This window comes from Manacus vitellinus, unplaced genomic scaffold, assembly GCF_001715985.3.
Source record: "Manacus vitellinus isolate BGI_N305 unplaced genomic scaffold, ASM171598v3 scaffold_56_pilon, whole genome shotgun sequence".
Classification (NCBI taxonomy): Eukaryota; Metazoa; Chordata; class Aves; order Passeriformes; family Pipridae; genus Manacus; species Manacus vitellinus.
Window position 1 is genome coordinate 2321450 of NW_021940660.1, and position 27943 is coordinate 2349392.

Here is a 27943-nt window from a genome sequence, read left to right on the forward strand (position 1 = left end):
TCCGGGCCCAGCCGCTCCTTGCCGTGACCGCCGGGCTCTCAGCGCTCCCGCCGGGCCGCCCCAGGGCCGGCACACCGCGCCGCGCGGCCGGCTCCGTGCTGATAGGCTGCGCCGCGGGAAAAACATGATGTCAGCCAGGGTTTAAGTGCTATATATAGTGTGTGGACAAGACTACAAACTCCGTGGATCTGTCTTTGACCAAGAGGTAGCATGGTTTTTCTAAAAAAAAAGACAACACCAAAACATGCCCCCATCCCTTACTTTGCAGCGTACTGTATAAAGCATTACCATTGCTTTATATTGCATAACACCTGGAACAGTTTCTCCAGGCCTCTCACCACCGGAGTCATTAACTGCACCCCAGTGTAAAGGTCAGCCTTACGTCTTTGGAAGGTCAGTCTATTTTTATTGCCTAGAAATACATTTTTTAAAAAAGTGCTTCTCAAATTACAGTCACTATGTTATTCTGAGCTGTTTGTTAGTTTGTTTGTTTTTCTTCCTAGAGGTTGTATATTTCATAGAACTGGAAGCAGTCTGCAAAACCATTTAGGTTTAAACCATTTACTTCCAGTCACCCCATGCATACCCTCATAACTGTGTTTTACCACATTGTGTTCATGCAATTACAATGCATTTCGGGACAGTTCAAAGTTCATCCAATTACAGTGCATTCAGGGAGAGTTCAAAGGCCTTGATATTCATGGAAACACTGCCATCCATTTCAAACAGAGGTTTTTTATCTTCTGGTAGCTATTTTTCTTTCTTTTTCTTTCTTTTTCCCTTCACCTGCTTCTCCCCGTGAACAGTGTAAGAAATCTGACTCTTCATCATTACAGTTCACATTTTTTGGTATTGTTGAGAAAGGTTTTCATGTTGGTGTAGGTGAATATGTCAACTTGTATGCCCCTGACAATATTAGGGGAAAAATTCATAGTAAAAGTTCCCCTGTGAGTGCAGTTCGCTAACATTTGCCTCAGTGAGGTTCATTCAAATATGATTCAAACGTGATACTTCTGATCTGGGATACTTTACATGGATATTTCCTGGGGCCTAGTAGGATTCTCCCATTGTCCTTGTCTTTCCTAGCATCTTAATTCTTTACTCAGCTTACTGGCCTGTATTTGCATACGGGACAGAATTGCACCCAACAGAATCCTGACTCTCCTGGTATGCTGGCTGCTTTCTCTGAATTTGATGTGTCCTAGAAAGGAAGAAAGGACCTGGACCATCTTTTTGCTGGTGTCCTCAGAAGGCTTTGGTATCCTTAAGTGACTCTGAGGTTGGTCTGTCACAGAGCCTGGCACAAGTGGTCCTTCCTCCAGGCTTGCAGTTGTTCTGTCATGTACTGCAAATGGAATGGGATTTAGGACTTTCATGACCTGCTTACACAGAACAGCTCTAAGAGAGGGAGAGCAAATAATGCCCATGTGGCCAAGTCCTTTGCATAAATAGTTACCCAAAAGTGCATGCTGAATACTTTTTGAAGAGGAAGAAAAACACAAAAGAGTGTTATGAAGGGAATTTCACCGCTGCTACTAAGTTCTAAAATGTGGCTCTTTTGATTTTACTACTCAATAAGGAAACTCACCCTACCCTAATTACTAGGTTTGCACTGCCACATCTCCTCTATGCTATACATTGAGACAGGTTTTGAAATCTATCTGAGTTTATGAAAAAGGATTTTTAAGTGTCTTGGACAAACTCATTAGGAAACCAATCCTGAATCATATTTTGACGATAATTTGTGACTGTAGCTAAACCAGATGTCAACAGTGTAAATTAAGAACTTGATCCACTACACAGCAAAAAAGTTCCCTAGGTACTGTTAAGTTACTTAATAATTGGAACAATATCATTTCATTGGCATTCAGTTCAATATAAAAAAAATACTATTACACAGGTAATGAATATTGCAGGTCTCTTGATGAAGTTTAATCAAGAAAGCAGAGCAGACTGCTCTAACCCTTTCTCCATCAGCATCACCTCTTATGCTGGCACATCCCTTACAGACTTAGAGTCTGTGTAGTTTAGCAGATTTAAATTGAGCAGGTTTTCTATATATGGGAACATCAGTGCACAAGTGCTACCACTGAGCATTGCAGATTTTGTCTACACAGCCAAAAGCAAGATGTGCATGGCATTTGCTACACTGGTATCTAAAGGGTGGTTTTCACAGCACCATTTTATCTTCAGTTTGCAGTTTCTCAGTGTGTGATATGATATACCACAGCAGGAAATGATCAAGAGCTGCCTCAGAATAAGAGTGCATATCATATCAAAGTTATTATCAGGAAATAATTTTGCAGCTTTTTCAAATGTATTCATACCATAATCCCTTGCTCCTTTTACATACACCTTCCTAGTCCTTCTCCCCTCCTGCCTTCTGTTTTGCACCACAGTGTTAAAGAACAGTTATCCTGGCAGTGGCGTCGATGCACTTTGGGGAGCTGTTCAGCGGGTGTCAGATCACACTGATGTCATATCGCTTGTGCCTGTTTTAAAGGTTATGACTGTAAACTGTGGGAACTTGGAATACTTACATGATGGCACTCATTTTTTATTTTTAATAACAGAAAAAGTGTTACCAATAACAAAATAAAAGCCAACTAGCACAGAGAGAATGTAAATGGACAGCTAACTAAAATTGAAAGTAGATTCTTTTGGCCTGTATACAGGAGATACAAGACTTTTTAAAATTTAAAGTGATAGCACATTTTTTCTCAATGCTCCACACTCATGCCCTGTCCATTCATGAATTAACACTGTGTTATTGTTCAAAAAATAGAAAGCTTAAGAGGTTTTGAATCTTCTGTCTAGTTGTTGTTTTCTAATGGGGAGATCTCAACCAGAAATGCAAACCCGAACGAAAACTCCTTTTCTTTAAAACCGTATGTCTGCAATTTGATTAAACTGCAGTCTTTTCTAAGAGTTAGATCTTTGCTATGCACTGACTGAAAACAAGTGCTGTTCTTAGACAACTATGTACCCAGCAGGAATTTATATATGTTCTTCGACAGTAGAATCTAGTATTGAGTGAAAACATTAGTGAGAACATTGCAGTAATCACCTGTAACTTATTTTTTAAAATCTCTTCTAAATAGCTAAACAGATTGCAATAGCAGGATAGGCAGTGAATAAATAGTAGACTGGAATAAAAATGTCTATATAAGTAAGAAATCAAATAAGACGGACAGTCTAGGACACTAACCCATTCAGTTTGCTCTTACTGGCCTTTCCTGTAGTTACTTGGCAGTGTTGGTTTGATCTTTCAAAGATTAACCTGGTGTCATCATGAATTTTTGGATTGCAGAAACATTTTTGGTTAGTTTTTAATCCCAGTTTGGCATTCTCTTACTGTGTGGGCTCAAACAATCAATGCTTTGCTTTAACTTCCGTATAAAGTTAATTTTTAATGGAGTTTAATTTTTAATAGAAAATCATAAAACTCAATGCATGTATCTTTACAGAGGTCCATATAAAATGTTGTTAAAGGTAGCTTTTCACATTATTGCTTAAGATATGTTTGACTGTGCTTTAGCTAACAGCATAACATTAATTTGATATTAATAATCTGCAAATGTGGTGACTTGGCAAACGAAATTTAAAACTAAATGTCTGAATGGTACTCTTGTACCACTTAACTTAGTTAAGTATAAAATAAATTCAGGTATACTGGGCCAATTTTTATTGTAGAAGGAGAAAATATCATACCAGTGTGCTGACCCACTATGAGCACTTTTATCTTGCTGTAAATTGTTCTGTTCAACACTAGTGAGATATGCTGTGATTACCATGAATATTTTCCTAGTCCGTTAAAATAATAATCATCCTAAAATCTCACCTTGACAGCCCTTGACACTCAAATGTTAAATAACTGATCGTGCTTTTCTGTTGTATAAAACTGACATCTGATTTTTAAGCGAAGAAATAACTACATACTACTCCACATAACCTGAAGTTATCTGAAAGCTAATATTGAGGTCTGTAGGCCTGCTCTGTAATCTTTCAGTGCAGGCAGAATTCAAGCCATGGTAATTTAAGCATCTTAACAGGCCATAGTATGTTGAAGAAAGAGAATATTTCACCAAACATATGACTACAGCAAGCATTTGTTTTCAAATATATTTTTCCTCTCTTCTTCATACCTTGGAACAAATTTTTCAATTCTCACTGCAAAATCACTTCAAGTCCCAGGCCTTTCAACGAGTTTATGCATTTGATTACCAAGTTAAACGTGAGCGGGGAGAATAGGGAAGATGATACAAGAGTGGTTTGCACTAGAACACTACAAAGATAGAATTCAAACTGACAAATCTTTTACCATGCGGCAATCAGTGCATCTACTTCAACATTTCCAGTTGAACCGTCACCAAACGCTGCTAACAGAAAGTAAAAGTCCTTATTTAATGTTTGTCTTGTTGATATCATCATGTCTTTTGGTTATCCGTGAATTTAAGTTGAGGATTGCTGATGAGAAGTCATCAGCATAACTGGGCAGTGGCTCCTATATGAACTCCCAGGACCTAGGAATTACTGCTGTACTTTGGGACAAACTGCTGCTGCTGCCCAGTTTTTTTTGAGTATCTGACCTCTGCTCAAACCACTGGCTCTTCATTCCAGTTGGATTCTTGTTGGTGGAGGAATTAGTGTCCATACAATAGTGCAGATTTGGTATTTTGCTTCTGAGAATGTCAGTGATATATTTATTCAGTCACTGCAGGTGCTGTGCAACAGGTTCCCCCAACATTTGGAACTTCCTTGGAGGTACTGACTTGCACAGTGACTATGTACTAACCTGACTGTGCAGGAGGCAGCTTTCTGTGTGTCTGGACTGAGTCACTTCACACCTTGCATGATATTCCCCTGTGCTCGCCAAGCAAGGATTGCTGCTTACAGGACTTGAAAAGTGCTATGAAACAATCTTCTTTCACTTATTCACAACTCTCCCACATTGGATATGCCTTTTACCAGCTCTGTTGCGGTCTGACCATTTTTTTAGCTTTTGAAGGTATCTGCAAATATTTAGGTGAAACTTGCCAAAGTAAGAGCTAAAATCCCTGCAGCCATTCATGCCAAGTGTACTCAAACATCACCACATGGTTCCCCCACAGGGGCACTGGGCATGTACTAACAAGCATGTGGCTAAACCAACAGCATTGTGCATCATGCATCATCCCTACAGCAGGATTGCTCGTGCTTGTGCTTGAACTCAGAGCAACTGCAAAACCCACAGATATACTGTGTCTGAACAAGGAATGCATTTAGAAGCCATGAAGGAGTCAAATTAAGAGCTGCTGAGAAAAGCTGAAAGACTGGAAACTGGTTGTCTGTGAAAAGACCTCTGAGATGAGATGAAAAAGAGTAGGAAAATCAGCTCCTAGTCCAAGAGAAAAGGAAGAGGAAAAAAGCTGTGGGCCAAAGGTGGAATTGAGATCGGCTGGCAAAGAAACCGATAAGTGTGTGAAAGAGCACTGTACAAGATTTCAATTCATCTCAGTGTCACATTATGAATTCTGTAATCAGGTCTAAAGTGCCTCAAACTGAAGCACTTGCAGGTCAATGCCTTTGCCAGCAAGGTCTTTGCTCCCTGTAAAACAGAACAATAGGAACTTATCACATCTCACTAATATAATACAGTTAATGATTTTAAAAAGCATCACAGCAAGGTTAAAAAAATACAGAAAACTCAATAAAGTTAACAATTCAGTACTTTTATCAGGTAAAACTTCATAGTGTGCATCTGATAAAGCAATGGCCCACATCCCTTGAAGTGCGTGAAATGATTTTACTGCAGTCTTTTATCCATTGATTCACTCGTGTTGTGCATTGAATTGAGTAGAGGCTCTCTCACAGAAGTGATGGGTTGTCCATCATTGTATCAGAACACTTACATAGACCTGGCTCTAATTGATATGAGGGAACCAATCTTAATTATTTGATTTCAAATTAGCAAGGAAGTTTTTGTTTTGTGTTGTTTTTAATCTATTTAAGTCAAGGTGGATACGTATTTTGGTAAAAAGCTATGGTGTGCGTACTTCAGCTGTTACTGTGTCAGACGAGAGATACAGAAAGAAAGTAGGTTATCTCTGCAATCGAGTGGAAAACCTTATTTTACTGAGCGGCTACTGCCACCAGGTGGCTTGTTACAGTCATTGACTGAAAACTGTAAAATACGTTTTACCTCTCGGTAAACAAGTATTTTTGTATAAATACGTTTCAAAGTCTGAATTTTTATGTGTGACATAAAAAGCCCCCAAAATTAATGAAAGTAGAAGGGGCGGATAAATCAAGAGGAATAAGAACAACAAAAGAAAGCATACATGAAAGGGATGTTTCTGGACATCAGGGGAACACATTTATCTAGCTTGTAGCTTAAGACAGTTGGTAAAACAGGTAAGTATGAAACAGTGCCAAAACTCAAGGGAAAAGAACTGATTAATTAGGGAGAAAAATATCCTATATTGTGACCTTATCATTATTTATTTCCTTTTAGATGGTCAGGATTGTTTCAATGATTCAACACTCCCCTCACTTTGGAGGGAAAAAACACCATCGTATGCAAACTGATTTGGTAGGAAGAATTCTTCCTATGTAAGATAACATTAATTGTTATTAGTTCCTAATACATATTTAGCTAAGACAATAAATGAAAAGCTTGAAATATTCTGAAACCTAGCCTCATAAGTGTAAGATATGCAAGATGGAGGTGAATAAATGTGAGTACCAGGACTGTTATCTTCAGAGGAAGACTAGTATCCAGCATGCATTCAGCAAAACCCAAATGCACTTTTTCGAACACATGTAAGCATTTCAAAATAAATAACACTAGTAACAAAAAATGCTCAGATCCAAGGTATCCATCATCAAAACAGTCTGATAGGGATGCAACCTTTTTGCACATCACTTGATTTGAACTCAAGTGATGTTTTATGTTGATACCCTTGCTAGTAACATGGAGCACAGTGCACACATATATGAAACTTGACCAAGGTCTGACCTTCTAAAATACCACAGTAAAATACCACAGTTATGCTATATAGTTAGATTAATACCTAAGTGGAACGTTGATTACAAGGAACCACATAGTAACATGGGTTCTCTTCAGATCTAGCTTCAATGGCTTATTGTTTTCCATATTGCTTTGGGCTTAAAAAATAAATATTGCTCTGCCAAATAGTTAATTTCCAAAATTATATGTATTTTACTTGTTTCTCCAGTTCTTAAGCAACAGAAATTCCCCTTTATATACTTGGCATAAAGTGTCCTTTATGAAATTGCCATTGCTTTCAAAATTATGAGCTTTCACTTACTTCCTTAGGGCCCTGTTAACAAACTATGCAAAAAAAAAGTCATCAGCTTCTTTTCATGTCAGATGTTGTGTTGTTGATTTGCCACTTGACATCATCATCCTCTGACACAGGTCAATAGTAGGTTACATATCTTTCTCTCTCTTCAGGCCCACAAGAAGATTCAAAACCAACCCCCAGCCCTCTGTCTCTAACTTGTTTGGTTAAGCTAGGAACCTCTGCTTTGCAACAAATGCAGAATTATTATGAACACACAATTACAGTACACTTTACAAAGAAAAGGCAGCTCTGGATTTTTTTGTAGTTCATATATCCTAATGCATTTTATTTCCTTGATACATATCGGATATGACACTTAACAAATTAGCATGCAGTACCCTTTCATAAAAACATTTTCATTAAGGTTGTAGAACTGTTGATTTTATTTTTTTTTTAAGGAGACTGGTATGTTTGAAAAGAGCCCTTCCAGACACACTGATGATTGCCTGTGCAGAAGGAGTATGAGTACTTGTACTCAGTAGTTAAAGAGTAATTTTTTTTCTGGTTCTGTTGCTTCACAGCTCTTTGGCAATAGCAAATACCTTCTGAAGTAAGAGAAGCTATACAATGAGAAACAAAACAGTGTTCTCTCCCTTACCCAGTTTACCTTTCACAGATAAATGATTTTTTTCCTTAAACTCTGATTGCCATTTCTAACATAATTGTAGCTTGCATTTTCATTCTTGTGGGTCTTAATGAGGAAATTACTTCCGTATATACTTATATTTATTACAATTTTTCAGACATGTACACTCCATTCTGTCAATGAGCCAAGACCCTAAAATAAGATCTTAAAAACATTTGTATATTAATTGCACTGTAATCCGTGAAAGTTATGAACCTAAATATTGTCAAGAATATTGGTCCCTCTGGTCACCAGTTTTCTTACTGTAAATGTATTTATGTTATTATTTATCTTACTAATGATGTATCTGCAAGGAAAGCTGTTTTTAATTAGCATAAATTAGTTAGAAACACACAAGCTCTTAGCAAAGCATGTATGTTCTTAGGCCTACAATTTTATCAAACTCTTTCATATAAGGGAACTTTATGAAGGCAGTTGTAAATAGAATTATTTTTTTCCCCAGCCAGGGGAAATATCCGTATTTAACTTTAAGCTATTGCTTATGTGTTATGTTTCTTCAGTTGCCATACACTGAGATCTCAGCTTCCCAGTGACTTCCATGAGCAAGATAATACAAGTATAACAGTAAAATCATCTATCCAATTAGGCAAAGTAATCCATTAAATATATCTTGTAAGATTTCACATTAAATATGTCTTATAATGTGTTATTACAGGGTACCTGTAAGGTCAATGCTGCTTTTATAGAAACTGAGAAAACAATAGAACACTAACAGAGCATTTCTATCTGCTATATTTTAGTAGATAGAATTTTTTTTTTTAAATATTACTAATTTAAGGTCATAGGTTTTAAGGTCACTGGAACTTCTCAGAACTACTAATAAATAACTGAATTACCGGAAGCCTCCAGTCAAGATGTTTGTTAACACAAACGCAACATTTCTATGCTTTGGAAGGGCAAAATTCCCGCTGGATTTTTATTAAGTAATTGTCTTTTGTGCCACTTTGTGAGCAATTGAGGACTTTGATTAAAACAAAGCAGAAGTCAGAGAAACCTGTGTAAGCAGCTGCAGTTTCTGCCGGCAAAGCCCCAGTTACAGCCAGTATTTATTTGCTTTCTTGATAAGAAAAACCTGATTTTGCAAGCCTGTATGTGGGAGCACCTCTCGTCACACGAATAGCACCGCAGATGAGCTCTGCAAGCTTTGACAAGGACAATCCCCCGGTAAAGCCCATGGGGCAAGACTGCAGTTGCAAAATCAGGACGGCCACCCAGACCCCCAGCATCTGGAGGCTGCAAAGAAATCAGGAGCCCCGACACGTTCCCCAAGGCGCTGTTTCCGGATGCCCACAGCGAGCAGCACCTCGGGCGGGCACACGGAGCGTTCGCGGCTCTCCGGGCGCTCCCGCGGCCCCGCCCGGCCCCGCCCACAGCGCGGGCAGAAAAGGCGCCGCTGCCGCGGGAGAGGCTCGAGCAGAGCAGGGGTCGGCTGGTCTGTCTGCGCCTTCTTCCCCCCGCCCGTCCCCGTGGGGCAGTGCCGGAGAGGAGAGTGGGGCTCCCTGGAGCGGAGGCTGTCGGGGCTGATGAGCTGCTGTAGCGCCGGAGCGCTTTGGTTACACTGACGCCTGCGAGTGCTCAAAGTGTGGATGAGCTGACTTTTTCAAAAGTGTATTTGCTTAATAGGATATCTGCAGCAGGTATGAAGCGAAGTAAAATCTAGCGAAGCTTTTAAAGCATCTTGTAGCTGCTGTTTTTCATGCAAGCATTTCTGAATTGCTTTAGAGAAAACTCCTAAACCTGTGTGCTTTAATGAATAAAGGTGGCTTATCTTATCTGGAAGCCACACCAAGTATATTCTTCTTGCATCTTGTTTGCTTCTTAATGTTATCTGAATATTACTTTCTTATTTTATTTCTTCACTTACGTACATAGGAGATGGCTGTATGATAATTGTGACAGTAAGTGTGCTGATGCTGTAGTTGAATTTACTTGTTGGGGTAACAAACTATGTCATTTTTAGGTCATCCTCCAAGTCTGGGTTCTTCATATAGATAAAAGTTTGCAAGGGGCCTTAAAAATTATATGCAGAGAAACTGCCCAACTAAAATAATGAAAGTAAACAACTGAACAGGGCAAAATCCTTGCCTTTTGTTCATTCTTGGTGAGCTATATAGAAAAAAGGTGAACTTACCATATTTCTTCATAAGATTGTTTATTCCTCGTCTAGAAGAAAGTGTCTCTGACTGAAAGTAAATGCAGAATGAACTTTAAAATCATGTTGCAAATTTGTGTCAACTAATATTTTGAGGAAGAAGGTATCAAAAGTTGTTTGTAGGTTTTTCTTCCCTTAATTGCACCAGAATATAATTAATTATTTAACGTGAAACTTTTTGAGGTCTGTAGAAGTACATGTTTGACAAAGCAAATGATGTACAGGGTCGGTGCTTAATTACAACTTCATACATTTCAGATGAAGTGTGCTGTCTTAAGGGCTCAGCTTCGATAGCTGTATAAAATGTGTGTCTGGAGTAAAAACACTCTTATAAGTCATCTTTCTTTTTGTGTGTGCATATTGTTTCTTCTTTCAGACAAGCTTCCTGGATACAATAAAACTTCATATTGTTATATGCAAGCCAAATAGAAGAGATTATAATGTAATAGAAGTTGTTCTACTACAAGTAGAGAGCCAATGGCAATTTTACTCAGACTTGGTCACTGTAACAGAAGGACTGACTGTAAGGTAGGTACCTACACTCAAACTGTTACAAAAAAGTAATTTTGAAGGATGGAATGCTTGAAGTTCTCTTTTAATATTTCCTGAGTAGAAAGGACAGAATGCTGAGGTGTGTATATTTTGTCATCATGTGGGCGTGAATGTGTTTTTGTATTTTAAAAGTAATGAGTTATTAGGAATGTGAACACTGCTTGTTTTCTGCCCTTGCTCAGTCCAGCTGTTGTGATGTGACCACCTTTGAGTTGACTTCTCCTGCTTAGTTAAACTTTTTATGAATTCGGAGGGAGGGTGACTCTTGGACAGTGAGTCTGTTTGCTTTTGCCTCGTAAGAGTATATTTCTAAAGAGACATGTCACTGGCCCCTTATATTAATATAGCTTATTCTCCTTCAGATGACTTTTTCCTTTTTCCTTTCCCTTTTGTCTGATGGTGCTCAGAAGAAGAGCTCTGACTGTGATATTTTTTGTACCTTCGAATTGGTGCTATGTTTGCCTTGCCCACCCTTTCATTTCTTCCTCTCTGAAGCTAGTTTTAGATTTCACACTCTGCAGCTAATGAAGTAAAACAGCTGAAAGAAGATAACTTCTGTGAAGAGTCCTGAATGTGAGTATTGTACTCATGAGCTTTCTTAGCTACCAGGCTTTCTTAGCTGTTGGTAGCTGCAGGGACTGTAGGAGTTGTTTTGAACACAGGAAGAGAGTAACTTATGCTCTCCATTTATCCAAATCCAGTTACTCTAACATGATGAGATATAATCAGGAGAATAAGCTCCCATGTATACTAAATATTGTGAAATGGTTCCCACATAATTTTGGTACGGAAAAAGATGGCTATTGCACTGTGGGTTTGGCTTTCTATTAATTAGAAGGCTGTATTATAAACAGCTTCAAGTACATAATTCTCTCCCTCTCTCTGCCCCAAGAGTGACATTATATTTGAAACACCATTAGAATCACAAGTAATTATGAAGTTTCTTTGGAAAAACTTGTTCTGAAGCTTTCTTTCCTGCCAGGGGGGGATGGGTTATGTAGTATACTGAAGATTTAAGAAGGGAGGATGAGTAAAGTAACACATTTGTAGTCATGCTTCAAACTAATGAGTATTGAAGTATTTTTTTTTTCCATTCTAAATAAAGGTATGAATCAGTGCTCTGAATAACTCTTATACTGTAACGGTGTGGTACGTGCTAGTATCTGTAGAGAGAAGACTCCTGGATCTTGTGCTGTCTTTGATCACAAAGAACATACTGAAAAATCTGCGTATGGTACAAACTAAGTAAAATCAACAGTCAGTGGTATGTGACTGCGTTCTGACTACAGAGCTAATATGCTCTGTAGCACACATTTGTGACCTTGACTGGGGCATTTACTGATGCTACCACAGGGTGTGCAGCTGGCATGCAGGCAGGACAGAGGACCTGGATTACATGTGCTCTAAGGATCTTGGTTAACATGAGCATTTCAGTGTAATGCATTTATTTTGGAAAACAAGTCTCTGGATAGTGCACAAATCCTTCAACTCCCTGTTCTTCCAAACTGTTTGAATGATAGTAAGTACTAGAGAATTGCCAGTTGAAAAATGATGCATTTAGCTTTTGATTTTTAACCTCTTCATGCTTCAGTCCTAAAGTCAGTTATTCCTATTCCTCTTTAGTACAGGGAGCTTTGCAGTTTGCTAATTCCTACTGGCTCTCAAGAATTAGTTGTTTCAAAGAGTTATAAATAAGCCATTATGGCCAAAGCTTCTTAATACTTGCAAGCCAATTCTGTCAAGATGGGCAAATCTAAAATTTATAGTAAATTACAATGCAAATGGAGAGTATTTTCAAATACTATAGGTAACAGCCAGCTGTTTGACAGCTTACACACCTCAAAACTTGTGTTAATGTAGATTCTCATTTTAAGTCTACACATGGTGATTTTGACTCAGTTTTTTTATGTCCTTATCTAGTGAAGATGATCTTGCAGGGATCTGCTGATTCATCTTTATTAGAAAGCAAATTAACTGGTTTGTTGTTTTTTTTTTTTAATTTAGACATGTTTCTAAAAAGAGTAGAATAGTAGAAGGAATTAGTTCTGTAAGATATGATAGCTTTTATCAGTCACTCAGGTCCTTTTTGTTACAGATGGAGAGTTGTTTTTACTTTAATCTTTAAAAGGGATTTTTTCTTTTGTGGTAAGGCTAAGAATGATTCATATGTCACACTTCTGCTTTCTTAAACCTAACCTTTCTGTAACAAATCCTTTCCATGCCATTAATCCTAATGCTTTTCATTCAGAGTTGTACTTATGTAGGTAGTTGTGAGATCCAGTTGTCTTCATCTCTTTTTTCTGCAAAGGGTAATAGCAGGAAGAAAGTTAAATATTCAGCAGTTCATTGTGTTTACTTATTACAAACCTTGATTGCTTTCAGGTTTTGATCTTTTTTTATTGCATTAATCTTTGCTTAATCTTTCTCATCTGCCAGCTTTTGAGTTAGTTAAGTCTGCCAAAGAATATTTCTTGTTTCATTTTAAATCTCTACCACATCCTTTGCTAATTAAAGCAGAATTCTAGCCTACTATTTTTCTTGTCTCTGCAGTATGCAGCCTTATCTCTTCTTACAGAAACTTTGTTTTGAAGATTTCTCTGGTACCTATAATTGTACTGAACCTTAGTTTTTAGATTTCTGTATAATTTTTTAACTTGTGAGTAAAATCACTTTGATGTAAACTTGTGACAGTTTGCAGAGTATTGGAACTAGAACGAAAAGTTCACTTTAAGTAGAAGATATGATCATAATGTTATCTTGAATATTTAGGAGGAGGAGTTGAGTGTTGGGTTTTTATTTTCTGGTTCCTGAAACCTAATTGTTCAAACCTCTCCTGCCTCTGATTTTCTTCTATTTACCAGTTTAAAGCTGTTGAGGAGCTCTTAAGTTGAAGTACAAATGTAGCCTTGGATATTGTGGATTTTAACACCGAATGTATGAGAACTTTGGAAGAGTTGATGACTCTTATTGTGTAAGAATCATGACTTGCCTTGTCTTCCTTTGGCTGCTTTTTAGGTCTCTAGAGTTCAGACTGAAATGGCTCAGTGTGTTTCCTATCTTCAGGTCCACGTGTGCTGTCAGGGAACTGCATAACCTGATACTTCTTATCACTTGGTGCAAAATGGGCCTGGCTCTTCCAGAAGGCAGAGTTCTGTGTCTATGTTTCGCTAGATAGCCCTTTCTTGTGCCTAAGGATTGAAAGGAAGTTCATCTCTGTTCTCCTGGCCCTTTGGACATGGAAATGGTTTTTTTTGTTGGTGAAGGTGTTCTGTAAAACCACAGTAACTGTAAATCTGTAAACCCTGCATGTAACTGAGTAATAAAACAATTGCCACAGCTTTTATGAAAATAGTATTGTGACTGAGCAAAACACTGTGATGAAAGCTGGGATCCGGGGTTCATCTAACTTTGTTAGGATCTGTGGTCCTACTATTCCACGTGTTTTTCATATGTACTGTTCCCTTAACAAGAGTGTGACAAGCAATGATATTGTTTGACTAATTGTCTGGAGGTCCAATGTCCAAAAGGAAGAGTTCGAAGGAAAAGTCTTCTGCTTGTCTGCAGTAAACATACGCATTTCTTTGTTGAAATTTTCATACCAGTTTCTCAGTCTTGCATATGTAAAACTTATTTCTGACACTTGGCAACTTTAGTTTTTCTCCAGAAAGAAGAACTTGTTACTGGGGAATTATTTGTCATATGTGAAAAAATAGACACAGGTTGTGGAAAAAGAAAGGCAGCCTTTAATGATGCAAAATTGGAGCTATGATTAATAAAAGAGTAGGTTTCATACTAACCGTATAGTTCCTCAATACTTTTGACCTTTATGTATCTGTGAAACAAGTTTTAAGATCCATCTGTCCTGTGCTGGTGTTTAAGAGATTCCATTTTTTTTTCTGAGAAAGAATAGGAGACGGATAGGCAAAAGACACTTTAAAAGTGGTGTCAAAATGCACAGAGGGAAATAATCCATCTAGTGGATGGAGGGATCCTTCTACGCCTGTACTCTTGATGGCTGAAAAATGGTATCAGAACGTTCTTGCAAAGTCTGGCAGTTATCAGAAGCAGAAGTTATTCAGCAGCTGGAAATGGTGCCTTCTCACAAATGCTTTTTTTTTTTAACATTTTTTTTATTTTTGTATTCAACTGACTTCCAAAGATGAACTGTGACCTGTAATATAAATACTTATTGTATTTAACAGCCTGTAAATCTTATTTTATGTAGATGGAGCTATCTGGTCTTGCTGTTGCTGTTTGGATGTTTGTTTGTTTCTGTGCACCTGTGGGTGGCTATCCAAATGGAAAAGTAAGAGCAGCCTGCACTAGCATGATACCCTGCCATGGTGGCTCTCCACAACTGTCACCTGAGCACACCATCACAGTGAATGGGACTGAATTTAAACCAGGGGACAACATAGAAGGTCAGTTAGAGCTGAAGAGTTTGATTTGCTGTTTCTTTGTGTTGTAGATGTCTTGACTCAGCTATACTAGATTTATCTAAGCAATTGAATGTTCTTTAGACAATTCATTAACCATCATTCAGTACTTGGATAATGAGCATCTGGCAGTTATTGTTGAAATATTTCCTTCTTCCTTTGGAGAACATTTCGACTTACTTTTATTTTTCTTCTTGCCTCAGTTAGTCTGTCTGGACCAGATTTTGAAGGATTCTTCATACAAGCCCGGGATGCAGAACACCTGGATGGCCCTGCAGTTGGTTCTTTCATGTTAGTTGACCGGAGACTTTCTCAGCTTCTGACGTGTGGTCGTACCAAGGTATAGCCTAGCGACCTAAAATGAGGCATGAGGCACTGAAGTGTTTGTATTAGACTATGTGACAAGACAGAGCTAAGCTACATAACTTTATTTGAGCTTAGTAAGTCTCTCAGGAAATTGGTCCAACTTGGAGTACAGAGGCAGACTCACTGCAACTTGTTGGACTATTCTTTTTTGTAACATAATTTTTATTTGTGCATAATGAATGTAGTGTGTTCCTAATATTAAAAGGAGGAGGGCATGGTCTGTTTTGCTTTTTCATAGTTGTTAAGGACAGAGAAAATGTCTTAGAGCAAGGAAAGTTTAGGGCCATTATTGCAGTAAACAAACACTATTTCATAGGGTGGTTTAGGGTGGATGGGGACCTTGAAGATTATCTGGTTCCAACCTCCTGCTGTGGGCAGGGGCACCTTCCACTATTCTTGGTTGCTGAGAACCCCTTCCAACCTGGCCAAACACTAGGCTATAATCTTTAGTATTGCTCTGTCATTTACTGGTTAGTGGAGCCTTCTTAGTAACAGGCTAGATCTGTTTTAGATAAATGGATTTGCATCATGTGCAAGAGAGATGAACTCTGACTAGTGTTTCAGCAACATGTGTGAAATACATGGACATGTACGGTGTCATCTGAGCTGGTGTGGACAAAGTTTTTAATCTGCCTAGATGTACTTTTTTCTCTCCACTTCTATCGCCTGTCCCCCACTGGCACTCAATGTATTCATCAGTGCTGTAAAGCCATGGGGATATCTGGGTGGTGCCCTCTGTGCTCAGAGGACTTAGTGCTGTGTCTGATCTGTTTATTTTGTGTGAAAAATTATTTGATCCCAAGACTACTTCCAGGTTTTGTCCTCTGGAACATTAGTTCTGTTCTCTCTGTAGTCACTGCACTGTCTCTTCATGGTCTTACTGTCAAAAAACTGTCAAAATGTTTTGCTATCAAAACCCCACCATTTTTGCTTAAGTGCTGCAGCAGCCTTTGTCTCGTTCCTGGGGTCTTCTGGGTTGAAAGTTGTTCTTTTTAACCTTGAAGTTTGTAAGTTGCAGTGGTGCGCTTCATCTGAGTTGATCATGACTGACTGGGGAAAACCAGTTGCACTGGGGTTGTGCAGTGTAACAGTGCAGTGTTTAGGACTTAGCTGCAATCTGTGCTGACTGTGTTAATTAGCATCTCTTTAGTGCATATCCACTGTGTAACTCTTGACGTGTGTGTTTTCAGAATTCAGCTGTCAGTCAGACAAGTAAAACAAAAAAGAAACACATGAAAGTTTATTGGACTGCTCCTGGAGATGCACCAAAACATGTACAGTTCCTGTAAGTAAATCTAGTGTCAGTTCTAGTTTATTAAAATGCAAACAACGTAAAACTGTACCATTGTCTGTGTTGTATATTGGCCAGCAACTGAAAAGTCAGTTGGACCAATGGCCTGAAAAGTCAACATCCCTTGCTTGCTGCAGAGCTTGCATTAATACAGGCACTTGTTCTTTAGGGAGAGCTTGCAGGTGATTACTTTGGTTTTTTGCAGGGAGAGTAGAAGGGAATTTGGAGGCTGAATTCTTGAGTATTTCTAGATAACTTCTCATTTCTCATGCCTGTAATGTACAGTGTTAAGAATCTTCTTTCTTTGCTTGTACCTAACCAAATTATTTGTATCCCCCTCTGTTACACTACTTGCTTTTTGTGAACTACAACAAATGCAATGCAACTCTGAAGTTGTAATCTATGCTGCGGGCATGAATGTTTCTTATATCCACTGCAGCATGCAGTATGATGTTTTAAAATTCTTTTTCTACTGACATTTAAGATATTTTCCTACTTCAATCCCTAAAATGGTAGAGGTCTACATAAAGATGAGAGTTTTACAAATAAGTTGTATGAACTATAGAAGCTTTTCCTTTTTTAACTAACAACTGGCTGTTGTATACAGTAATGACTGAGTGTTGTGTTTAAGAGCCACAGTTGTCAAGAAATACAGGACTTTCTGGGTGAAGATTCCGGGTCCCATTGTTTCTCAGCCTGATGTGCTGTCCCCAACAACACCTTTGCATGCAACTTCAGAGGCTGTGTCAACTTCATACCCAGTTTCCCACTTATCAAAGCCGGTAAGTAATGATAAATAAATCTATCTTTAATGCTTATGATTAATGGACTCTAACATGATTACATTGATACAGGCTCTTGACAGAAAAGGAAAGATGAGTAACTTTGATATCTCAGACTAAGAATGTAACCAGCTACCCTCTTGTGTTAGTTGAGTAGCCTGAACTTCTGAGGGTTAAATGTTCTCATGCTGCACACAGGTCAAAAGGTAGATAGAATATTTAGAACTTAATGATAAGAAAATATTGTGCATAACTCTGAAGAGAAATGGGAAAGACTTGCTCTGGTCTTGACCAACAGTTTCCTATTTAGCAACTGCAGGCTCAGAAACCTTCTTCCTGGGAGTTTGTCTGTGTTACTGGCTTCTATTACTGATTTTTTGAATGGATTGAGCAAGCATCACTGTTTGATACAGGATAACTGTGACTTTTAATCCATGTATTTTTTTTCAGTGTGTATCAGTGGAGTTTATACTTTGAAAAGGAAACACAAAGCTTCCTTATCCTACAGCTGATATTACCTCTCTAAATATTAAATTAAAGGAAATTTCTCTGAAATTTTTACTACCTTTTCAAAGTTATTCTATTGTAATGTCTTTAAGGCAGAAGTTCAGCTTGAGTAAAAGTACAACTTGGAATTCATCATCATCTTACTTGTCCTAGGGCACTTGTAGACATGGGTTAAGAGATTGGTGTGTAGACACAGATGTCACTTTGTTGTTCCTTGTATGCTTTTTCTAGAATGGGTAGAAAGGGCGGGAGAGGAGGGAAACTCTCATTGTTTGATTTGTTTGTTTCCTTAATTATCTAGTTTAGTGCCTCGGGCTGTGGAATTATGAAGTTCTGCATTAGGAACCCTTCAAACTGTGATCCTGAAAGTGCTTCCTGTTTTTTTCTATCCTTCCAAAAAGAAGAGAGTTCAGTATTTATTGAAATGAGTGGTCCAAGTGAAGGCTATTTAGCATTTGCATTGTCCCATGACCAGTGGATGGTGAGTTTCTATTCTATTTCCATAGTTGCTTTTGTGAATTCAGTAAAGTTTGAGTAGTACTCTACTAAAACATGCAGATGGAAAATGGAAATAATGTGACATGTCAGATGAGGTGTAACTCTCCCATAGTGCTAAAACAGAAGTTGTCTTTTGTAGTGGATATTCAGTTTTAGCTCAGGACTAATTGCAATAGAATTTCCCTATGGATGTCTGCTATGGTAGAATCCAGCCTGTCTGTTGACTGAAATTCCTGGTTAAATCAATCTTTCTTTGTTACCTAGCCAAAAACCCTCACCTGTTAGAAGCTGAGTTGTTATTCTGAAACCCATTTCATTTTGATGGTTGTTTGTCTAGAAATAACTCCATTCAATCTTAAAAAATGTTCAAAGGTCCTTTTTTGAATTGATGTTAAAGTGAAGGGATGATGCTGTTGATAAATGCATAATCCATAAACTACTTGTTGCACAAAGGAGATGCTGTTTATATTCATATCCCTAGTGCAGGAACACTTGGTTCTTAGCAACACTTTGTCTTTACAACTGTGAAGAAAACCATCATGTAACTGAAGTGGATTTTTGAATAACATCAACATCCATTTCTGTCTTGCCTAGTTAATTCAGTAAATTCTAAATAATTAAAGAAATGTCTGATAATATGTCTGTTAGTTTGGAAGGGGGGGATGTGCAAATTATAGTGTGTGTTTCTATGTCATCTGTTTGACTTAATGTGGTTCCTCTGTAATAATGCTGATGTGTTTGAAAGATGGGAAATAATAGCTTGATAACTACTGAAATCTGTCTGAGGTCTTGCTGTGCCTATATTAAATCAAAGAGCTTTTGGAGACTGCCAGTGGTGGTTTTTATTCAGCTATATGTATTTTTCTTTTAAACTCTTCAGGGTGGTGATGATGCATATCTGTGCATTAATGAGGACCACCGTGTTCACGTGAGCACTGCCCATCTGACGGGACGAAGTCATCCTCTCTTGGATTCGGAGGTACATTTGAAAACAACTAAGACCCTTCCACAAATGTAGTTTTTGAAGTAAGGTATAGTGTTTCTTTGTGCTTTTATTTTGCACAGCACATGCAAATACTAAGGTGGATCCATAGTTTGTTAAGGTGAGATTGGTTGGACTCTTGCTTTCTAGTAAATGTTAACTTTGGAAGTCTAAATTTAACTTGTAAAAATAAGTCACATGGTGGGAGCTTACTGTATTGAGAACCTCTGCCTATTATTACTCTATCCCTTTGCTAGAGCTGCAGTTGCAATTGATATATCTTGGATTAAAGGTTGAAAGGGAAGAGGAGATCATGAGCTGGAAAAATTGGTGATAATAAGTCCAACCCCTATGTTGCTGTATTGACTTACTGGCATGCAAGAGAGATTCCCCCTCCTCAGATCATTGATATTGTTTGTGCAGCAGTAACATTCTTGTGCAGGATTACTTTTAAGTAACTCTTTGAGGGTTACTTTTAAGCCTATTACTCTGCCAATCTGAAAATACTGGGTATTAAGTATCTGCTGTTTCACAGAATGCCCTTGAGGATGTGTCATGGAGGCTTGTGGATGGTGTTCTTCAATGTTCTTTCAGAAGGAGTATTCATCTTCCTGCATATAAAGAGAGATTTAATCTGGATGCCAGTTACTACATCTTTCTGGCAGATGGGGAATCTAGTGAAGGTAAACTTCGACTTACATGTGGTTGCTGTTCTTTAAACAGCTCTAAATGAGTTGGTAACCCTTCTGTAAGATATGGCTTAGCTGAGAACTAGTGTCTGAACTAAGGTTCCCAAGTTTGAGGACCTTAATCTAGACACCTTTACTACCTTTCTGGATCATGGGTTTGCTTTTTGAAGTTGTAAACTTACTCATATATGTGTTGTTGTGTGCTCACTTGATGCTAGGAATTGGTAGCTTCTTGAGAACTGGACACATTGTTTTTTTTGAAATAGAGACTAGCATCTAAGGGAATTATTCTTCATGTCTTGTGCATGTGGAGGAGAAAGATATTTCCTGTAGAGTGGTGGATTGGTTCTTGTACATTAAGTGTGCAAGATATCTTAGATGACATCTTAGGTTCTTAGTGTATTGCGTGTCAAAATTTAGTTTGTACAATTATGCTCAATGGCACAACATTCATGAATAAGGAATGGGCACACTTACAGGTGCAGTGGCTTTCATTAGCAATAAATAAACAACTTTATGTCACTGCTTAGGTGGACTAATATACAAACATCGTCGTCAGCCCCTGATCACAGACAGACTGTACAATGTCACGGGTCCTCCTCGGGATATTGGAGGCTCCCGGTCCCCACGACTTATCAAGGCTCATGGTAAGCTGCAGCTTCTAGTTTTGTCTTCCAGCTCTAGACTTCCTGAGACTGTAGAATTATTGCAGAGTAGGTATTTCCTCTTGTTTTTCTGGCATTCATGTTGGCTAGCAAGATCCACTACTGTGGTGGCAGAGTGAAGTTATAATTTTTCATTTCAAGAGCAGCATTGTTCTTTTTAACCTGGAAAACGAACGTGCATTTGCTGTTTCCCTAAAATTTATGATTAGGACTTGTTTCTCTTTACCTCTTACTCTCTGGTTCGAGTTGTTCTAACTGCATTATTTGCTTAGTTCTATTTGAAATGAGAAACCACTCAACTGGCTGTCTGGAGTCACTGAAGTTAATGGCAATTTTCTCTCTCACAGTACTGGACTTTAACACAGGTCCGTGAGAGTCATTCATTTATTTCTCACACAGATTGTAGGAATGTCATCTTTCATCCTCTGACATCTGAGTTGGTGACAGAGACTGTATTAGCATGTATGAAATGTGCACTTTGTATAGAACAGAGCTGCTCTGTTGTGCTGTGTGGGCATAGTATGATTATCTCTTACATGGATGCTTCTGCCCTCTAGCAAGATAAATGCTGTAAGGCTGTAGTCTGAACCAGGTGGTAAGTTTTTACTCGCTGGTTAATTCTGAGCATATGCATGGGGACTGAACTATTACATAGTGTTTTAAGTTGTATTCAAGTGCTCTTAAGTTACTAATTTACCTTGTATTTTTTCCCCTCAATTTTCAGGAGCTCTAATGTTTGTTGCTTGGATTACCACAGTTAGTATTGGTGTTATTGTTGCACGATTCTTCAAACCTGTTTGGGCTCATTCATTCCTGTTTGGAAAGGAGATGTGGTTTCAGGTGGGCAAAATACCCATATCTCCAGCTGTGTTTTCTAGCATTATTGTAAGCAGAACTATAAACCTACTAAATTCAAGAAATAGGAGACTAAATATGGTGTGATTTCCATCTTTCTTTGATTTTATAAAATGAAACAATTATGAATCAGTTTATATACTTTTCTGGTAAAAGCAAAGTCTAAAGAGGGCACCAAGAACATATTTAACTGATGTCTGTTTAATGTCTTTCAATGATGTCTTAAGAAAGCTGTAGAGTTTCTAAAAACAAACTTAACTTTTCTAGGTGCATCGTATGCTTATGTTGACCACAGTCTTGCTTACAAGCATTTCTTTTGTGTTGCCTTTCATATACCGAGGAGGTTGGAGCCAAGTAAGTGTGTGCTTTTGTCTTGTTAACTCTAATACAAAGGTGGGACCAAATGAATGAGAAAGGGGTCCACTGATGACTAACACATTATGACTATTTCCAAGCAAATTGCTGTGAAAGGAGTTCTGAAGTAGGCTGGTTTCAAATCCTAGCAACACAAAAGAGGAATGTTGTTTCCTTTTATCTGCAGTTGAAAAATGACAGTGCTTTCCTTCCTTTCTCTTTCTCCCAAATAATTCCTTGCTCGTGATTTCTTTATATACTATTTTGGTCTTCATATTTCCTTGGAGAGCTTGAATTTGGGAGGGGAGTGAGGATGACCTTAGTGTGGTAAACCTGCTGGAAATAAGTGTTTTTATGAATTTAGATGTGAGTACCTGTATCCAGTGATAACCTTAGTCTGGAGTAGTAGATAGAGATTATATACCCGTTGCTCTCATCTGTATTGTATTTGGTACAAGGTGACACCAGAAATTGGAAAATCTAGAGATTATCTGAATTCAAGATGGGAGAATGTGGTCACAGATATGAACTAGGAGCTAGGAAAATTGAATAAGTGTTTTAGGATTAATATTTGAATAGACAGGGTGAGAAGGGAGACCATACTGGGAGGAGTTAAAAAATAGGCCTCTCCTGAAGACACAGAATCAAGGCTGAAGAGCTTAGAGCATAGCTTCTACAGTCATATTACTCGGCTCTTCAGCTTGTAGAATTTTTCAGTACAGCAAAAAGGTGGGACAAGCCCTGGGCTGACATACTAATGTGTGTGCTGCCAAGGTAATCTGGCTGCAGGGCAGCTTACTGTGTCCTGTTGCCTCTGCCAGTGTTGCTCCACCATTGTAACCTACTAATAAAAGAATAAATAAAATTTTCTACTTTTTGGTATTTTTTTCTCTATGCTTATATAGGTATGATATTTTAAAAAGTGTCCTCTCTCTTTAGCAAGCAGGTTTTCATCCCTATCTTGGCTGTGCTGTGATGGCTTTGACGATCTTTCAACCACTCATGGCAGGTTTCAGACCATCTCGTCATGCCCCAAGGTACAACTAACTCATCAAGCTACAGCCACAGGAATTAAACTTGCCTGTTTCTTTACAAATTCTTTTTACAATGAAAAGCTTTTACAAATTTAAAGTAGGCAAAAACATTTTTTTGATTTCCTCCTCCCTCCCCCAACTATGTAATCAATAAAATGTGTGTAATTGTTTTGTAGGAGGCAATTGTTTAACTGGTTTCACTGGAGTACTGGTACAACAGCTAGAATATTAGCTGGTGAGTAGAAATAATAGTTTTAACTTCCATGTAACTGATTTAAAGCAATTTTGTTCATTGTTTGGCCTATTACTGGTCTAAAACATCTATGGACATTCAGTCCAGGCATGTGTGAAGATTCTTTTTCTTGCTGGCCATCTCCTGTGTGAGTTTTAAGTGGCCTTTGTGTACCACTTTTAGAGAGGAAAAGGTGGCTGTTTAAAACTAAAGAAATTATTGACAAATCTGAAGTATCTCTGTAATGAGAACCTGTTCTTATTTTCAGTAATTTCTTTTTATCTTGGAAGATTTGAGGATAATGTTCTTACAGTAACATAGTTCAATGTTATTTAATGGGAGAGGGAAGTCTCACTTATTGAACCAGAAGCTGGATTTAATTCTAGTAATAGAGACAGGTTTCCACAGGCAGCTTAAGCACAAATAGTGTGGTGCTGTGGTCTTGTTGGAAGTCACAAATGCTGTAATGTGTTAGTTTTCAACCTACTTAGTGCACTGTCTTGGCTTTTCCTTTTCTTCCTGTCTTGCCTCTCACACCACCAAGAAAACACAACCCCCCACCCCCCCAACAAAAAAAAAAAAAACAAAACCAAAAACTTTCAGCTGCATGAACTCCTTTAACCTCATTCCTCTAGCAGTTGTAAGCATTTCATGGGAAATCTATTGCCAAAAGCATTGAGAGCGCTTTAGAAGTGGCCTAGCACAGCATTCTTAGCATCTTTGTCTTGTTTTTACTGACTAGTGGTGACTATGTTCTTGGGAATGGATCTACCAGCCCTTGACCTGCCAGACACATGGGACACCTATACAATGATTGGCTTCGTAGCTTGGCATGTTGGTATTGATGTTCTTCTGGAAATACACAGCTATTGTCTCATACGTAAAGGTACAAACCCAGAACAATTCTTGTTGTCACTTCGCTCTATGAGCATAAAAAATGTTAAGTGTGGATTGAATTTCAGGAGGTGCTCTTTGGCCTCTAACTTGGAAGCTGAAAAGGAGTAACTCTTGGGTAATAGTGTTATATCTTCTGTACAAACTAATATGGAAGTAACCCCCATTTTTCTAGAACACTTTTGTCTTGAAAAATGGTTTGCGCCTTTTTAAATAGTAGCCTCTCGTCTCTCAAACCACAGTTCATAGAGGCAGACTGACATGCATAAATATCTTCTAAGAATCTGTCATTGTTGGCAATTTTGATCCCAGGTGGGTATGTTAAGTCTAGGCAAAGTCACAGATTTAGTCTGCATTTTATTGTTGACAAATTGCTGCTATGAATGGCTGTTATTGTGTGAACAGAATGATCAGAAACTTGAGCTTAGATGCTTGCACTTTTGAGTGAATGGGGAATGAAGGTGAAATCCTGACTCTAGTGTGTCTAGTGAAGAGACAGGTAGTACTTTCATTGGAATTGTTATCTTCACTGACTGGTGTCACAGAGAGGAGATGACTGCGCATGTAAATGACCTGTATCTAAGTCAAAGATGAGACATCTACAGAATTGAAGAGGTGTAATTAATTGAGAGGCTGTGTAAGGTGGCAAGTGGAATAGGAGTGATTATAAAACACGTGAATTTAGATTTAACTGCAGTAATTACTTCCTAGAAATGGAGAAATTAATCTGAAATGTTTGAACAATGAATTTTCTGATGTTGGCTAATGAAAAATACTTCTTAATGAATTCTAGTTATCTTAACATGTAAAAGGAAAGGATATTAACTTAAAACTCAGTGTTTTGGTTTTTCAGTCTAGCAAAAGAGACAAAATGTTTTTCCACTTCAGTGTCCAGAATTTACTTTTTGTAGGTCAGCCTCAGAATAAGTTTTCTCTTGTGCTGTGAGTATGATAGCACAGGTCATGAAGTGTCAAATGCAGCTTCCAGGTCCTTTTTCAGACTTGATGCTGTGCAAGACTGTCACAGGATCAAGACTTCTGTGGTATAAAAATGAAACTCCCTTCCTCTTAAAAGCAGATTTAACTTTTTTCTTCCCACGAACAGTTGAAGTGATAGAGGATGACAGAGTACAGATACTGCAGTCACTAACATCTGCAGAAGCAGAGGTGAGTCACAATTTGGTAAATAACTATTGTGAAATGGGATGATTGTTTAAAACAATAAAAAGACTGACAGTTCAATGACTTTTTTTCCCCTTTTCTTGCAGGGTCATCTGTTTAAACAGGTTGTGTTAATCATCTATGTCTGTGGAAATATAGTATTCCTTGTTGCCTTTCTGATAGCAGTCAACAAAATATGAAATAAGTAATGGAAAATTTTGTGATGAAATACTGTGCAGTTGAAAAATATGAAAAAAATGGTTTCTATTACAACTTTTCTCTCAACACCTCCCTGAAGATGTAATGGAAGAAAAATAGCACGTGTGTGTCATGCTTGGTGTTAGGGAGATCTGGAATTCAAATCTATAGAAGGATGCTGCAGTCCTAAAAAAGCTGTCTTCTGGCAGGACTTTTAATGGGAATTTTTGCCTGAGTAAGGAATGAAGTCTTTTTTTTTTTTTTTTTTTTAAGCACAGTAGTTAACTTGCTTGAAGCTTATAGTTTAAGAAGACTGAGAAGATGTGCTGAAAGTGTTTTGATCATCAGTTCCCTAAACCTTTTGTAAATATCACTGGGGAATCTGGAAAGATTGATCTGGATTTTGTCTTATCTGTTCACTGTGTGGTATGTGATGTGACTACTTCCTGCTTGTGATAGTTTTGTGCATTAAAAAACCCCCAAAACCAAAATACAGAACTTAGTGAAAAAATGTCACAAATGCAGATTGAGGCATGAACTAAATACACAACAGTTAAAAGCAAGAAATGCTCTCTCTGCTCTAAGAGCAGTATACTTACATGACAAACACAGCAGCGTGGGAACTTTAGTCCTTTAGTAAAACTACCATCTGCCTCACTCAGAATACTTTTCCATCTCACCTCCCTCAGTGCTTCTAAACCATAAAGAGAAAGAATTTGCAACATAAGTGTATTAAACCCAGTTGTACTTATCCAAAACTCAAACAGGAAGAACCTCTCTTTGTGTATGGATTTCTATGTTTTATTGTCCCTGGTTGCTTGAGGCTTCTGAATTACTTTTCTGTGTGAGTACGATGCCAATTGATGCTTAAATGGAAGTGAAAATACTTGCTCAGAAATGTTGCAGTTGTATTTGTGCTATTGAGTGAAATGTGCATTAGGAGTTGGGATGACTTCAGGAAAAGCAACTTCTGTTAATGTTAAGTGAGAGTCACTTAGTTGCCATATCTAGAAGACGAAACTAAAAGAATTCTATAACAATTCTATTTTTTAAGAGTGTGGGAGGGCATTTTTTTTAGTCAAAAGGTTTATCTAAGTATATGAACTAGGTACTGAGAACAGAAAGAGACTGTATTGTTTAACCATTCTGGTTCATGGTTTGCCTAAGTATGGAAGGACACTCCTGAAATGGCATCTTGGAAACAAGCCCTTAATATGCTATGCAGTACAGTACTCTTTACATTTGTTTTATGGCCCTGAACAGCTTGTTTCCACATGTCTTCATTTTTGGTACTGGAAATTATCAATTTTCAGTTGCAACACTTCAAAATGTGTTTTCAGTCCAGGGCTACTAAGCTAGCTGGGAATGAAGGTGTTGAAGTATTGGATAGAATAGTAAATAGTAAGGCCTGGCCTGGTATAGACTTTTACAGCAACATCTCTCTACTACCTGATGGACAGCTCTAAAATACTTGTAGATGCGGGTCAGATGGTGGTTCTCTCCATTTACTAAAGCTGTCTATTTCTGTATCTTCCTCCATCTCCCCAAGTCCACAGTGCAGGGACATAATATTCACAAAACCACAAGTTTGTTTGTAGTTGGTGATCTTCGTTTTGGCTGCTCAAGTGTATGATTTACCTATGAGGGCATTTATAGAGCTGAGATTAATCCCTTCATCATCAGCAGCTGACTGTGAGTGAGTATAACTTGAATCATCCACCTTCCTCCTGGAAGCTGAAAAAGTCATGTCAGTCCAATTGTGAAAGGGGGACTAAGAAGAAATGAGTCACAACTCAGGCTGAAGGGCAAGAAGCATAGGACCAGTTGTGTGGGTTTGTGGGTTTTTTAGAGAACTCTGATCTCAAAAGCCTGGGAATCTCAGACCCGTCTAGCGCTACAGTTTTTTGGGACTCCTTCATATATCATTAGTGTATAGAAGACAAATCACTCAACATAGACACGACCGATGGCTTTTTAAATTAAAGTCAATGGCAGTTCTTTCTGTAATACAAGAGCTGTACTGTGTGTTGTTTCATTTATGTGTGACAATGAAAACATAAACAGGGGTTTTAAAACTTGAATGTAAATATCTCGGTAGAAGGTTTTGCCCTTTTTAGTAATGTGAAAACACTGTCAAATAGAAACTAGAAAAGTCTTGCCTGGGAGCAAAATGGATTGTCTGGTTTTTGTCAATGTTGTTTTATAAATTAAAGCTATCTAAATCCTTCCTGGGCAAACTAGTATTGAAATTGAATATTAAAATTTCACTTCATAATGCAGTTTCTTTTCCTCAAGAATAAGAA

The 27943-nt window shown here is 38.1% G+C and overlaps 1 protein-coding gene across 4 annotated transcripts; it reads left to right on the forward strand.

Annotated features, from left to right (window-relative positions):
• Window positions 1-301: 301 nt before the first annotated feature.
• FRRS1 (ferric chelate reductase 1) lies at window positions 302-27871 on the forward strand. Of its 4 annotated transcripts, none has more exons than XM_029963216.1 (17): window positions 302-393; window positions 10521-10672; window positions 14922-15117; window positions 15336-15472; window positions 16689-16783; window positions 17421-17571; window positions 18380-18559; window positions 19457-19555; window positions 20094-20241; window positions 20778-20894; window positions 21637-21752; window positions 22035-22121; window positions 23061-23158; window positions 23332-23390; window positions 24130-24273; window positions 25387-25448; window positions 25550-27871. In XM_029963216.1, exons 2-17 carry the CDS (start codon window positions 10622-10624, stop codon window positions 25640-25642), a joined length of 1833 nt encoding a protein of 610 aa, XP_029819076.1. In that variant the 5' UTR covers window positions 302-393; window positions 10521-10621; the 3' UTR covers window positions 25643-27871. The 4 variants fall into 4 exon arrangements, with proteins under 4 accessions (XP_029819076.1, XP_029819077.1, XP_029819075.1 ...); XM_029963215.1 differs by lacking the exon at window positions 302-393 and adding an exon at window positions 9486-9629; XM_018081732.2 differs by lacking the exon at window positions 302-393 and adding an exon at window positions 11192-11269 and having other exon boundaries at window positions 10651-10672.
• Window positions 27872-27943: the final 72 nt, after the last annotated feature.

Coding starts and splice junctions, on each gene's coding strand:
- FRRS1 (XM_029963216.1), top strand. CDS start 10,622: ATGGCAATTTTACTCAGACTTGGTCACTGTAACAGAAGGACTGACTGT. Junction 10,673..14,921: donor ACAGAAGGACTGACTGTAAG/GTAGGTACCTAC, acceptor TATTTTATGTAG/ATGGAGCTATCTGGTCTTGC. Junction 20,895..21,636: donor ACGACTTATCAAGGCTCATG/GTAAGCTGCAGC, acceptor CTCAATTTTCAG/GAGCTCTAATGTTTGTTGCT.